General features: G+C 34.8%; 1 protein-coding gene across 1 annotated transcript; it reads left to right on the forward strand.

The window, feature by feature from the left end:
- The first annotated feature begins 955 nt into the window (after positions 1-955).
- On the forward strand, positions 956-15598 carry LOC145598564 (uncharacterized). The gene is made up of 8 exons (XM_081654939.1): positions 956-1594; positions 5854-6015; positions 6237-6335; positions 6557-6649; positions 6770-6889; positions 7076-7213; positions 7337-7681; positions 15047-15598. The coding sequence occupies exons 1-8, from the start codon at positions 1088-1090 to the stop codon at positions 15350-15352; spliced, it is 1770 nt and encodes a 589-aa protein (XP_081511065.1). The 5' UTR covers positions 956-1087; the 3' UTR covers positions 15353-15598.
- Positions 15599-16234: the final 636 nt, after the last annotated feature.

The following is a 16234-nucleotide window of genomic DNA, read 5'->3' on the forward strand; positions in this document are numbered from 1 at the left end:
TAAACTTTTTACAACTTTGTGGTAGTTCTTTTAAAAAAAAGTTTTAATAGGTAGTTGTTTTCAAAACATGCACTTTAATTGGTAGTTTTTGACAAAATTTCCTTAAATTAAAGAAGAATTTGGGGGCTTACCATCGATAAAAATCGATGGCAGCCCCTAGGTTTTAATATGGAGGATAGGTTTGAAGAGAGAGAATAGAGAAACTTTTAGGGTTTTTTTTTAAGAGCAATAGAATTTTAACTTATACCCAATGTTTGATTTAAGATGACAAAACTTGACACAATACAAACTAGACACGGAAATTTTGATTAGTTTTAAGGGTTTATGACACGTTTAAATAAATGGATTAATACTACACGGGACATTTATTTACATAACTCACTTAAGAAAAAAAAAAATAACAATAACTCGACAACATGATACAAACTAAGCATGGTAAAAAAATAGGTAATCCATTAAACTTCAAACACGATTACGAGTATGACACGACACATTTGTTAACTTCATTTGTTGCTCAGGCTTACTAACCATCAACCACTACCTAACCGTCCAACACTATTACACCTAAAACACTTTTTTTTTTTATTTTGTTTTTGTTTTTGGTTTTGGTTTTTTTTTTTTTTAATTTTTAAAAAATATTAGAAACAAGTCAACAACATACTCCATAAATACATAAAATGTTTCAAAACATTTCAAATCATTTTTAAAAAACAAAATTCAAATCTTATGTTAATGAAGTAAGGGAACAAAAAATTATTGCCAATTGCCAGTCCTAAATGGTTGTACTCGTTGTAAATAACAATAATAATTCAAATTCATACCATTTCAAATCAATAGCATTAATAAATAAATTAATACAACGCTCCAAAAATAAAATATTCAAGACGTATAAATATTAAAGTACGACACCATTTCAAAATCCCCCAAATTTCGTCTTCTCCGCCATTAAACTACTTTGAAGAGCTCCATTCAGCTCCTTCCCGTGAACAAACACAGCGCCATTTTTGCTCAAATTTTCTCTCTCCTCCAACAATGTCCTCCACTAAACCCTAATTCAACTCTCTCACTTTCTCTCTCCTCATCAACAATGGCGACGGCAGCATTCAAGTCGACGACTCGGCGAACATCAATCGGAGGAGACTCCAATTCCAACTCCAGTACTAGTCGGAACTCCGCAACATCGTCGTCACACCACCGCCGTTCACGGAGTGTCAGCCGCTTTTCACACCGGATTCCGGCGGAGGTCTCGCCGGAGGAACCACCGTCGGCGAGTCGTAGGGGTAAATTTGTAAATACAGTACGAGGTTCTGGTGTTCCTGAGATTAGTCTCGATGATCTTGCGATTGAGATGTTTTCGTCGAGTGATATTGGTGAAAGAGGGCGAACTACTTCTGATGAGGTTTCTTCTGCGAGTAGAGATGATAAAACGGCGTCGCATCGGAGAGGAAGGTCGGTTTCTAGGCGTGGGGCTAGGGTTGGTGAGCTGAGGAGTAAGAATTTTGGCGAGAAAAATGGCGATTTTGATGGTGGTGCTGCTTCTAGGAGGAGGCGGTCGCTTTCTGTTGTTCGGAATTATCAAATTAGCGATTCTGAGGTATGGAATTTAATTAAGGATTTTTAATTTTGGTGTGGTTTTTGGAGAATTAGGGGTTTTGATTGATCAATTTAGTTAAAAGCTTTGAATTTTTGGCGGAATTTAAAGTTGATTTGATGATATATGGATGTGGGTCAATTTGTGGATTGAAATTGCTAGTTTAATTAATTGGACCTATCATATTAATAATTTGTTTGTTTTTTTGTTTTGTTTTTTTTTTTTTTTTTTTTTTTTTTTTTTTTTTTTTTTTTCCTATTGGAGTATAAATCAATGTTGAGAGAAAGTAAGTACTCATTATGTTGGGTGTATTAACTTTTGGACATTGATGGATTTTGTTAGTATGATTGCGATTTTGTATATGTGCACTGTTTTTGTAAAGCTATCTTTTTAATGGTCTTGATGCCATAGATTATATGCCAATTGGGTAGATGGTAATAAATAATGGTAATAGTTGTGAGTTTGTGGTGAGAAATTTCATGTCAATGTAATTTAATATTTCCTTCGTTATTTAAGATCATAGGGATTGGACTTTTACACTATGGAGTATTATGTGCCCCTCCGTCCTTTTTATATGTTACATTGTGATTGTTACAATCTATAATGCATATGTTTAATCATGAATACTCTCAATTGAATTTGAGTAAGAATTATAAAAAGAATTCGATATTTTGAAAATACATTTCAAGCCAAATCAAACACAAATCCCCACATTATATGGTTTTGATGTTTATAATTTATATTTGTATGTGTTTATACTAAGAGTTTTTATAAGTCTATTATAAAAGTCAAAATGTAACAAATAAAACGAAAAAGGGAAGTACGAAATTTGACTGTAATTTTTTATTAAATTTTAAAACATAAGATATTATGCAAAGTGTTGTTAGGTTAATCTCATTATACTAGTATAGTTTTAAAAATCAACTTTTTATAGTTTTCTTTAACAGAAAAGTAAAGATATTAATAGTTAAAGCTCTGTAGATAAGTGTTTATCTTTAATTGTCACAACTATAAAAAAACCCCAAAAATACGTGATTTTATCATAGGTCCCATTTGATTTGATATTAAAACAAAATTTTCCATTTTATCCAATATTCCTTTGTTTGGTTTGTGAACGGGTGGAAAACAATTTTCCCAATGGTGAAAAATTGCATCTTTAGTGGTGATTTGGTGAAAAACATTTTCTTGATAAAATTAGGGAAGCCACATTTTCCGCCCTATTTCTTAATTTCTTTTCATTTTCCTCTCATCCATCCTCATATTTTCTTCTCCTATTTTAAATTTTTTTTTAGTGTTAGATGGAGAGAGAAAGATAGAGATTTATGTGATGACGAGAGGGATAGAGAGATTTGACAACTTAAAATGGAAATAAAACATTTGTTGCATATAATGTGTAGTTTCCAATTTAGGTAAATGTTGCACATAACATGAAATGAAGGTAGTATAACTTTTCTTGTAAGGAATTAAATGATGGAAAATTGAATGTAATTGTGGTTTTCTTTGAAAATATGTTTTCAATGAAAACTAATCTTTTATTGAAAATGTTTTACATTAAACCAAACAATGCCATAGATTCCTCATTAATTTTCAGCCCTATACAATGGCAGGCAAGTATTAGTGGACAATTATTATGAGGCAAAATATTAGATAGAGTATTCATCAAAAGCCAGAAGATGAATGTGATGTTGGATGGGTGGGGTGGGTCATAGACGTAACGGGAGTTGTTAAAAGCAAATGGTGTAACTAATCAAATGTTAGAGGAAAAGTAGGAATTTTTTTTTAAGATTACTGTTACATAAATAAAGGAAATATAGGAGTTTTACATCACAAAACTTACTAAAAAAAGAAATGTGTCAACTAAAGAGAACTTTCCCAAAAAGAAATACGTGTCAACTAATAAAAAATGAAGAATTAGTTACCTAGTTAGGTATTACCTAGGCTATTTTTGGAGAGCATGTATATCCATTATTGCTTGAATTTTTCACGCATACTATATGACACAATATTTCATGTCACAAGAACTAATATAGATTTGACATTAACGGCTACAAAATTTTGCGGTTTTACCTATATGATTTCATTTTTTGTTTAATTTGATGAGTAAAATGACAAATATAGTTCTTACAACCAAAATGTTGTAACTGTGAGCTCTTGTGTATGTTGTGTTGTCTCAAATAGTCTTACTGAGGGTGCCTCTTTCTTAGTCTGGAAGTCCCTTGCTAGATCACTTCGTTGGATTCCATTATACAAAATCAATAATACATCTTTTTGTCTACTGGTCTATGCTGTATTTATGATTAGGTTGTCTTCTTAGGGTACTTTTGTAGGGTGACAATTTTACTTATTTATTTGATCTTTATGAGAGGGTGATATACAAGAGAGAAAGGGTGGGAGGTGGGGAGTGAAATGACCAGCTTGCCACCAAGCTTTGAGGTGGTTTGCAATGACCTAGTCCCATGAAGGCATATTATGTATGAATATGTGGAGGTGGATTACTCAAAACTAAACTTTGGAGAAAGTAATATTTTGGATAACCAGAAAATGGGAAGGAAAAGGAAAGTAGAAAATGATGAGTTATTTTATTTATTCTTTAGGGAAGACAGATAAAATGAGGATCTGTTAAGTCACTTGTGGGATTGGGTGTCTGTTTGTAGAGTACAAATATGTTATAGTCAATTGTGTGTGCATGTATGTATTTTGTGCAAAAAGGGTGATATCTGGTGAAGGGATGAAAATATCAATTGAAATCATTACGAAGGATCCTGATTCCAGTGGTCTTTCTGACCCTTGATAAGAGTTATTTATGAAATTATCTGTTGTGTTAATGTGAACTAGAGTACGCCCGTGCTAAAGCACGGAATATATTAATAATATGTATCAATGTTATTAGGGGAGTTATTGAATTTGTTTAGTGGAAGTTATAGCATAGGAAGTTATAACAAAAACTGATAGGTTAAAAAATAAAATTGAAAAAAAAAAAAAAAAAGAAGTTAACAGAAATTGAGGATTTAGAATTTGGAGTGTTGTGGTTAAAAGTTGGAAAAGTGTCTCTTAAATTATATAATAGATCTGCTAGCTCTTAGATTATAACTGGTATATATTATGAGCAAGGAGACATTGAAATCTGCAGACAACATATCATTGAAGACAACTACTTGTTAGTGTCACAATTTACAAATATATTTGTTACTTCTTATAACAGTAATAAGTATCATCGAGGCGTACCAATTTGATAATATTTGGACGTCAATGCTATAAATGCATTATTTCAGCCTTCAGTCATAAGAAAGTGTGCATTTTTTCCCATAAGTACCTCTCTGTGTATCTTGTAAAACTGGGTCAGTTCAAACTTCAAACAACCTTGAAGTATGGTGGTGAGTGACCTGGTCTTCCCCTCTCTCTGGCCAAGCATGGCAAGCAGAATGGTCAACAATAAAAGTGCCCAACGCCTACTTCAAAGGTTCCAAAAATATTCTTTCTTTTTGTCTTAACTTACACTACCTCTAGGTTTTTTTTTCGTTTCCTACTCATTTTCCCATAGACGGCTGCTCTTCAGTTATATTCCATTTTTGGCATACCCTACCATCTTACCCCTCTTACCTCATGATATTTACCCCTTTCCATACTCTCTCTCTTACTTTTTTCTTAGTCCCACCCATCTTTTACATCCTCCCTACTACTTCACCTTCCACCCACCCACCTTTTTACAAACTTACTAATTACTATGTCCTACACCCACTCAACTTTTAAACTATCTTCAGTATAATAAGTGAGTTGAACAAAAAAGGAAAAAAAAAGTAAAGAGAGGAGGTATTACATGCAACGCTAATTTATTGAACCATCTACTTATTAACTTTGACCACATTTATATATTGATGTATAAAAAGGAATAATGTTAATTTGTAAATTGTTGTTGGGTAACTGTTAGTGTATACTTTGAAATTATATCCTAATATAAGTTTATCCGTAGATAACTAAGATGTTAATCATGAAAACTATGTGTCAAGCAAGTCAAATGGTTGCAAGTATTGAGAAACGGAGGACATATTGATATTACTTGAGAAAGAGAATACAGTCATCAGAGGTAGACTATTAGTTAAGAGACTTCCTGAGTAAACATCTTGCTGAATTAGTTTTCTTTCCTTTTCTTTCTTAGCTGATAATGTTGCAAACAAGTTTTGCTGATTGTGTTAGCACCTTCTAGCAAGTAACTTTTCTCTTGATATTTGTATGACACGGCTTCTGATTTCTTGGAATTACAGAATGAACACATTCAGAAAAACAGGAGTCTTGTGAAAGCCAAAGATCTTAACTTGTGGAGCAAACAAAAGCCTGTAATGCAGCCAACATCTTCTAATCAGCAGAGAGGATTGCGGAGGTCCTCTAGCCAGAAAGATTTCTTAAGGTCATATGATGGCTATTCTGTAAGTGCACCCTATCTCTATTCCATTTCAAACCTGTTGATGCTTTCTACTTTAGCTTCATTATAAATTGCTTACCTCAAACCCCTAGATTGAAGAAGCTGTTTCACTGGAGCGTTTCTGTCGGTGGTTCAGTGTTGTACTGATACAGTTATATTCATCTTTATGCATCTAGATCCTACTTATGCAGTATTGTATTCTAAAACTTTTGTTATAACTCTCAGAGCTATTCCTCCACCCTAACTGATGATGAAGGGAATGATGCTTGTTACAATGCTAACTGGAGAACAAAAGACATGCAAACTGCCTTCAAACAAAATAAGGTTATGTTCGTGCCATCCTCTTTACTTGTTCTGGAGTGCGTATGTGTTTTTTTTTTTCCCTGTTATTTTATTTTTTTTATATTTAACTAATATATGAATCAATGAGGTGTTGGGTACAGTAAATGATTTGCTTGCTGTTATCCAAATTAATAGTCTTTTATGTGTCTGAATCTTTACTCTTATATGTACCTAACCTTCATTTTATTTTTCATGACTTACAGGAACCACAGGCAGGTGGACATGGGCAATGGTCCAAATCATTGCAAAAAGACTATACGAATCCTGCCAAAGATATTAGGCTAGATTACAGACAGGTTTGGTTTCTTTTCCGGTGTTTGAGGGGAAATTTAATATTTGCTCAACACTATCTGTTTCTTATGCTTTCCTTTTTGGGAGCTGTCCTAAGAAAATAACTGACAAGCATGTATGTACAGGTTAAGGCTGAGAACCAACTGTCAGGGTTGGCTAGTAACAATGGTCTTCAGTCATCAGACTCTGATGCTCTTAAGGCTGTTTCAACTGTCAGAAGGAATTATAAGTCAAAACTGGAAGAGGTAGGTCTTACTGTGTGCCTTATTGCTTAATTATTTATTATGAAGTTATGCATTTGCTCATTATTTGTTATAGTCAGAAATCATTTGATAATAAGGTTCGTCTCAACCGCTTAGTGTTTATCAACTGTTGTTGATCTGATAGTCCAGTAACCATAATACCGTATGCTAATCCTCTGCTTGTCACAGTCAGAGAAGCGTAAACAAGAACTCCTTGCTGAAATAATGTTGGAGGAGGAGCGTGGTAAAGAGCTAAAAAAAATTGTTGGAGAACTGCTTCCTCATCCAAAGAGCACTCCTGTTAAAAGAGCTGCTAGAGGAAGAAAGGTATGTATTATAACCAGGGATCCTCACTGCTTTAGAAGCAAAGAAAGTGCACATTCTAGAAAAATTTCTTTAGCTTGTCATTTATTTAGACAGTTTCTGAAACTATCCATTTGTGAATTTCAGAGAAGTACTGACACAATCAGAATGCCAAAGCAATTGGTAGAAGAGGCTGATAAAATTATTGACGAATTTATTTCCAGTGTTGAAGAAACTGATATCTCGTCATTTGATGGTGAAAGGAGTGATACCAGTTCTGTTTTTGGAGGTGCAGTAAAGCCAACCTTGCAATATGGAGATACAGAATCTTTTAAAAGTCCAATGAGATCTGATTTGCTTCCTGGTGAAATGGATGGGGTTGTTCTTCCTTGGTTGAAGTGGGAGACTGGCGATGATGGTACTGCTCTTCTGGGCAGTGATAATAAGCAACATCCTACAACTCCAACAACTGTTCTACAGGGTTCACAGGAGGTAATGTACTGTTTGATATTTGCACCTTATAATATGCTACGTTCATGCATTACTGTTTATCTTGTTTGTGGTATCGTTGACATATTATCTTGTCAAAGTTGCTTACTTCTAATTTTCCATAATCGATTAATGATAATTGGTCAATAATAATGGAATGATCTGCAAATGATGCCCCACATAATTGCAAGTTACCGGTTTCAATTATGATTTGGTGTTGAACGCCATATAAAAGCCATAGAAATAATTGAATCACTTGCTTTACTATTTCATCTCACCAATAATAACAACCCTGTACCAAATGAAAAGCTTTCACATTTTATTTTGATCAAAGCATTGATCTGTGTTACTTCAACAAGAAGTTGTTACCAGTTAAACACCCCCCCTTTGACATACCAAGGATTTTCTGGGTATGTTCAATATAAAGAGTAAGAGTTTGACTTTGCTTTTACTTTAAAATTATAATCAAGATCTGAGACATTTTGTCAAAATGATTTCTAATTGCGATCAATATGTTTAAATTTAATGAACCACATGATACAATAGAATATTGAATTCCTATTTGTTGGATTCTCCACCGTTATTAGAATTAGATATATATATTTGACTTACAATTTTTTTTTTTTTGAACTAATGCTTTGAACCTAATGAACACTGACTTTGTGTCAAAATTATTTTGAGTGGAAAAATCCATATGTAATTCGTGAAATGATCAACTATAAAGTCATGATATCTAAATCCATTTATCAAATAATTTGGAGATGTCCATAAAATCAATGTAAACAAGCTCAAGAGAAATGAGAAACTAAAATTGATCGACAAAAGCTTATGACTCTTATTACATTGACAAGATTCACAATTTAAAATTTAAAACTGACGAACTAGAGACATTCAGTTTAAATTGTGAAAATAAAATTTTGAAACTAGCTAAAGATGGATGGCCAAGTTTATGAATCTATGATGCCAATTAATTGCCTGAGCTTTGACAATAGACAAGGCTAGAATAAAAGAAGGGCCCCAGCTAGTTAGACCACAAGGGACATGGTGAGATGCTCTAATATGTAACAGCTAATAGGAGGCTGAGGTGAGTTAGTTACCATGGCCATGTTGGCTTTTGGTAATTGTTGTGGGTTGGATGGTGGTGGGAGAGTAGGATGGGTTTGCGGAATATTTTCGTGAAGATATAGAGACAATGGCCATAAGCATGGCACCATTGGCATTTGCCTTGGTAACCATACCCTTCGGTATTGACGGTTTTCTTTTGATTATATCCAGCAGCCTTATAGTTAATAATATGGCACTTACTAATAATATGGAACAAGTAGTAGAAGAGGTGATGGGGTAATAGTGGAGGGAAATTGAGTACTGATGCTTAACTTAAATATGAGTAATTTTTCATGAAGCTCATTAAATTATGAGTCACAACCATTTACCGAATCAATGATTGATATCTAGAGTTGTCTAGCCTTCAAGGTCTTGTTTGATGAGCTCCTTTGGCTTAAAATGATCTGCAAAAATAACATGCTGATTTAATAGGGATTAAAATTGCATTTGTATATGTTGATATTTTTTAAGTACCTTTGTAATGAGTCAGAAGTTTGCTTGTGGAAGTTTAATGTCGTTGGGATTGTTGGGCATAAGGCCATAGGTGTGTGCCAGAATGTCCCATGTTCCCTTTCTAGTGGAAGTACAAGAAAAAAGCGGGAAATTGGTGGATCTTATGTTTCCAAAAAAATGAACCAAACAATAATTTAAAGCCTGACAAACAATAATTTAAAGACGAGTTGCTTGAGACTAGAGTAGACAATCTCATGAGTAATAGTTTCAAAAGGTGGTGTGGGTGAACTTTTTAAGAACTTAAATCAACCATAACTAACAAGTGTAGTTTCAATGATAGATAATTTGTGGTGTTTTGTTTGAAGATATTTGATAAGGTGGCGACCATACAAAGACGAGTAACTCTTTTAAATTAACTTGTTACAAACAATCAAAAGGTGAAAAGTAAAAATTTACAATTGAATTACTCGGTATGAGAAGATAATATGTGAATTCGGAGAAATGCACGACTCTTTACAAAAAAACCTTGTTACAAGTAGTTACAAGATTAAAACTAAGGACATAAAATGATAAATATTATGTAGTGTTTTGTTTGAGGATATTTGATATGGTAACGACCATAAAAGGATGAGGCAGTTGAAGCATTATTGGGAATGACAAAGGTGGAGCTACATTTAATGTAATAATGTCAAGTGATTTCATTTAACTCTTAAAACACTTGTAACAAACAACAATTAAAAGATAAAAAGTAAGGGCTTATAATTTATAATGGAAGACAATATGTGAATTTGAGATATATATAGTAACTCTTTAAAAAAACTTGTTACAAACATTAAAAAGATGAAAAGTAAGGATGTACAAATGAATTATTTATAGTACAAATAATGCATATTGCAATATAGATATGAAACATATGCTGGAATTTAAAGCTTGATAATTTTAAGTTGTTACAACTTAATAATGTGTACTTCCTTTGTTCTTAAAGTTTTTATGTTTTCTAATTCACTTTTAAGTTGTTACAACGTTAGAGTTTTTATGCTTTCTAACGTGTACCAAAATAATTGGCATAGTCAAATTTAGCGCGCGCGCGCGCACACACACACACATTTCTCGTTAGAACCCCTCTTTTAGGCGAGAACTCTTTCTTATGTGAGAACACTTTTTAAAGTTTTACTCGCGTTATAAATTTTTATTCACATGTTTTAAATCTTAAATCAAATTTCTAAATTTCATTAAGTAGATTTTATTAATTTTTACTCACATGTTCTATTTCTTAAATCAGATGTTTTAACTTATTGCTCATACAGAAGTTCTAATTCTTAAATCAGATGTTTTAAATTTTTACTCATACATACGTTCTAAATTTTTACTCATATGTTTTAAATTTTACTTTGAGTCACATGTTCTAAATTTTTACTTATATGTTTAAAACTTGGGAAATTCTCTATGGTAACACTCAATTTTTATTTTTCTCAATGGTAAATTAGAAAAAAAGTTATTATCTTTGGTAAACTTGAAGTTTTGGTGACCAAAGAGAACAACTTTTTTTAATTAAAATAACCAACTATGGTTCGTTTTATAATAATTTAATATTTTTTTAAAAATAATAACCTCTCTTCCCCCAGCCTTCACTGTCGGCGTCGGCCTACCCTTCCCTGCAAGCTCTTTGACCACCCCTTTGGGTCGACCCTAGCCCGGCCTCCACCGGCGACTACTCACCATTCGTCCACCATTTTTACAGAATTTCGAGGTCGCCAATTGGAAATTAAAAGATCAACCTCATAAATCAAAACCCCTTTCACAAAATTCAAAGTTCATAGAAAAAAAGATGAACCTGGGTAAGATGCATCGCGATTTCGAGGGCGGAAAGACAATGATCGAAAGAACCCAAAACTGAAACAATATTATAAGTGATTGTTTGGCTCTTTTGAAGTGATTCCCGCATTAAAGTTGTTTTAGAGCTTTAAGTATCCATTGATACCGATTCTCCTGCAACTGGTTGCATTGGCAACCCCATTTTTACTTCTTTCTTATACAATTTGAATTGGAGGAGAGAGAATTGAAAGATTTTTTTTGGATATATCTAGGTAATTGGTTTGATTTTCAGAGGGAATTATAAAGAATTGAATTAATGGAAGTAATGGAGTTGTGATAGGAGATACCTCTATGAGTGATGAAGAAATCAACATGGAGTATGTGCGAAGGATTAGGAGAGTAGAGGTGGAGATTGCACTGAGGAAGATGAAACCTAAGAAGGCGGTTGGCCCTGATGGGGTACCGATAGAGGTGTGGAGGTGTTTGGGTAAGATTGGTATTGATTGGTTAACAAACCATTTTTTTCTTTTTACGGAAATGCGCATGTTAAGGTGGATGTGTGGAAACACTTTAAGAGATAGAATCAGAAATGAGGTTATTCGCAAGAAAGTAGGTGTGGCGGGCATTGTAGATAAATTAAGGGAAAATCGTCTGCGTTGGTTTGGACATGTAAGACGGAGACCCGAGGGTGCACCGGTGCGAAGAGTGGAAGAGTGGGACCATGGAGGGATTAAACGAGGAAGAGGGAGACCAAAGATGACTTGGTTGGAAGGAGTGAGGAAGGATATGAAGTGCATGGATTTACGTGAGGATGAAGTTTTGGATCGTAAGGGATGGAGGAGAAAGATTTATGTTGATGACTACACGGAATAATCAAATTTGGTTCATGTTAGCCGACCCCACTTTTGGGATTAAGGCTTTGATTGATTGATTGATTGATTGATTGATTGATTGAATTGGATTGAATTTAAGGGTGGAGAGGGGTCGACGGTGGGCAGGAAGGGAGGGGAGCTCTACCAAATGTTAAATAGTTAAATTAAATTTGTCATTAATGTTATAGTTAGTTTAATAAAGAGAGAGAGAGAGAGAGAGAGAGAGAGAGTGGAGGGTCAAATGAGAAGTTCCTTAGGATGAGAAGGATTTCTTGTGCATAATTTTTGTTGTGAATGCGCATATATTTTGAAGAAAATGTGTAAAAGAAAAAATAACTCAAATTCCATGTGCATAATATTTGTTTTTGCCGTAGATTATATATATTCCATATCATTCTTAATGTAGCGCAATTTTATGTCTATGATAAAGCTATAGAATAGAATAGTACTAGTCTAGCAATGATATTTCATATTTTTCCAGCTATGTGCATATTATCATGGCTGATTTTGCAAAAAAAATTTAACTTTGAATATGCATAATTTTAAAATCAAACGTGCATTATGTTTATATAGAATGTGCATATATTGTGATTGATTGATGAAAGCTTAATAAACGATTTGAGCTGAACCTGCACTAAAAATAAGCAATAACCTCAACAAAAATTGTCTGAAGCTATCTTATTCAATGATGTCTTCATAATTCACTAAAATTATGCAACCAAGTGTTGTAATAATCAATTTCAATTGATTATGCTTCAATTAATTGAATTAAAAAATTTATAAAACAAAGACCCCATAATTCTTAGAGAGAGAGAGAGAGAGAGCTTGTGGAAGGAAGAGAGAGAAAAGGAAAATTAGTGTTGGTTGAAAGTGCAGCAGTGTGAATATTTTTTGGGACGAAAGTAAATTAAATGGAAGAGTGTAAATTAATGGGAGCTAAGGAGGTCAACGTTAAAGCTCCAATGCTCCATAATAGAGTGATATGTTGTAGAGCTTATTATGTGTCTCCTTTTCTTTTAATACCAATCGTTAGATTGTTTTGTATGAATGGTTAGGATTCCTTCCCTATCCCTTTTAAGAGTGATCTTTAATTATACTTAAGTTATAATTGTATCAAGACAAATGTAACAAGAACTCATATGATTATATTAACGAATGAATCACAAAACACGGTCAAAGGAGGTTGTTTGAATAGTGCAAAATTCCCAACATTGCGATTATAAAAGAACGAAGGAAATATTTATAAGTTTTTTTAAGTGATTTAGAGAAAAGTGAATTTATTTAATGCCCAGTGCGCTGCTTTGAAGTGAGACACATAATAAGCAATAAAAAACATGTGGAAAAATTGACACGTGCCTCAAGGGGTATGCCTCTTCATCAAGTTTGCTTCTTCTAGACCACAAAAAGCGCATGACCACCTTGTGTGTGTAAAGGTGGGCATGGGCCGTGCCGGCACGCGGGCGGCACGAGCCCGGCACGGCACGGCACAGCGGCCCACTTGTGGGCCGTGGGCCGTGCCGTGAACACAAATTTTGAAATTTGGCACGGCCCATCAGCACGACCCACCGGCACGTTATTTTTATAATATATACATCAATTTTGTATAATATATATTTTTTAAAATAAAAAAATTTAAAAACCGTGGTGGCCCGTGGCACGGCCCGGCCCGCCAAGCACGGGGGCCGTGCCGTGCCGTGGGCTAGGGTGTGCCAAAACTTGGCACGGCACGGCCCGCTACCAAGCCGGCACGGCACGAGCCCTACCCCGGCACGGCCAAGCACGGCCCGCGACAGCACGGCACGGCACGATGCCCATCTTATTGTGTGTGTGTGTTTTTTTTTAATTATTTTAATTATGCATGTTGTCTGTCAAGAATCGTAAGTCCACAAGGACCACAACTGCAGTAGTATTCATGGAAAACTTAGATAGCAAGAGAATAAATGATCAGCCCACACTAGGTGTCATATATATATATTTTTTATTTTTATTATTTTAATTTCTTTATTTTTGCGAGGATGAGGGGCATTTGGAAGATTGTTCAAGAATTGGAATATCTTAGTCAATGTGAAGCAAAACCTGGTCATAGAAGAGCTAATGCTATAGGAGAGAGTAAGGAGACCAATACATAATAATATAATAAAATTAAAATACATGTATGGTCTCCTTACTCTCCTATAGCATTTACTCTTCTATCGTTGGATAAAAGAGGTTTGTTCAAGTGTTGAAGTGGTCATAGTTAACAGAATTATAGAAGGCAAAGCTTAATTGACTGAATTAATGTAATAGTAGACAGTTTATCTCAAAAGATAGAAAGCTAAATTACTAGTGAGAAAAGTAAATTACTTCCTTCTTTATACCCTTTACCATACTACTTTCAATTTGGTTGGGTGTTACAAAAAATTTCCAACATTCTACTCTGTAACTGTTAGCTTTAAGCATGTATTAGTGCTAAACTTTAATGGTTGTTCAGATACATGTAATAGTTGGGTCATTTCATTGTATTTGTATGGATGTTTTGTCTTCTAGGACAGTCGTGGTGAGATTGAGAGACTAGAGAGTATAATTTTTCATCTCACCCAATGTGGCTATGTGGCTAAGAATTTTGTTGCTATACTAAATTAACAATTTAAAGATGAGAAAAAACTGCTGTTAATCATTGCTAACAGTCAGTTTTTTCATCTCTGTTTTCTGTGGCTAAACAAAAATGGAACAGGTTTAGTGGAGATTTTCCTTCCTTTCCTCGCATTTGGGGATTGCTTTCGTAGAATTTTTTTCAGAAATTACCTTGTTGCCAATTGGTTATCTCCAATGGAGACTTTAAGAGGGTCTTGAAATTTTCTTGGTTTGTGGCTTGTCACTGGTGGATTCTAGACTCTCAGGCTTCTGAATAAAAACCATTTCCATTAAATAGTTGTTTCAAGTAATGGTAATGTTCACACTTTTTTTTCAACACTGTAGTAAACGTTGAAAAGATTGTGGGTCATACGAGTCTTATTATAGGAAAATAGAGTTCATGTGGGATTGTAAAGTGGCATGTAGAAAACTATGTTGGGATCCAACCTAAGTTTCAATATTGAAGTTGCCTTTAACAACATTTTTTTAACTCTCTACATTGGATTGGCAGATGACTGTTGGGGACGAGCAAGAACAAAGTTCAAGTTCCAAAAGTAGCCGTGGGAGTTGGAGTCCTGGAGTTGCCAATAGCTTCTCTTTGGATGTAGGAAAAACTAGCAAATCTGGAGAGGTTGAGAGCTACAAAAGCCAACTTTTATCTCGAGTGCCCAAAAAATCTCAGGTGGATATAGATGATTATTTAAAGCTTACAAGCAATGAGGGGTTTCTTTCGGAAAGATGGATACAGCGGGAGAGAATCCACTCAGGCGGTCTCCTTATATGTAATAGTAGGTCTTCAGGAAAATTTCTTTATTGAATAACGCAGTAATCCATCCTATATCTAGGTGCATTGGTCATTATTTACTGTATTCCGACTATTCTGTCGATTCTCTGTGTAAACCTGTGAGGCTATGTAGTTAATATTAATGTCTCGCTTGTTTATGCTTTTACTTGTGTTGGGGTATATATCTTGAAGCAATTATGCATTCACCACATCTTGGCTGCTGTACAAAGTACTGTCGCTGCTGGCGTTTAATACCATATGCAGTTCTTCATAGCTCAATTTTCCATATTATCTTAAATCAATACCATAATCAGCTATTATGATTTATGACTACACTGTAAAACTTCCTTTGCCTATAAATAAAAGCTCTATTTTTTGCTAGTCATTGCTTTTTTAATGAGTTAGGGGCCGTTTGGTTGGGGTTAATAATCAAAGGGAAAGGGAATGAACATGCCTCATTCCCTTTGTTGTTGTTTGTTTGCCATTTTTTTCATTCCCTTTACCCCTTTAATTTTTATTTTTGAGTTTACCCAAAATCATTCTATCTTGATTCCCCACCCCCCTAGACTTTTCCATTCCCTTCCCTAGGCCACCACTACACACACCAGCCACTAGCTTACCCACTCACCCCCATTGCACAACCACCTCGTCGGAGCTCGCTTAGTCCTCGTCAGATCTTGCCGGAGATAGCCCAGTCCTCGTCGAAAGGTGCCGCACTTTCCCAAATCCAAATCGGAACCCGTCGCACCTCCCTATGAAGAATTCTCCCCTTGTCGGAAAAACTTATCTTGCCCACGAAAAACCATTATCGTCCCCTTATAACCACCGGCTATCGCTTCCCCTACACTCGAAACCCTAGCCGCTAGAGTTTCGAGGGTAAGGGAAGCGACGGCCGGCGGTTTAAGGGGATGAGGC

The sequence above is a fragment of the Chenopodium album genome, chromosome 20, assembly GCF_948465745.1.
Source record: "Chenopodium album chromosome 20, dcCheAlbu1.1, whole genome shotgun sequence".
Lineage (NCBI taxonomy): Eukaryota > Viridiplantae > Streptophyta > Magnoliopsida > Caryophyllales > Amaranthaceae > Chenopodium > Chenopodium album.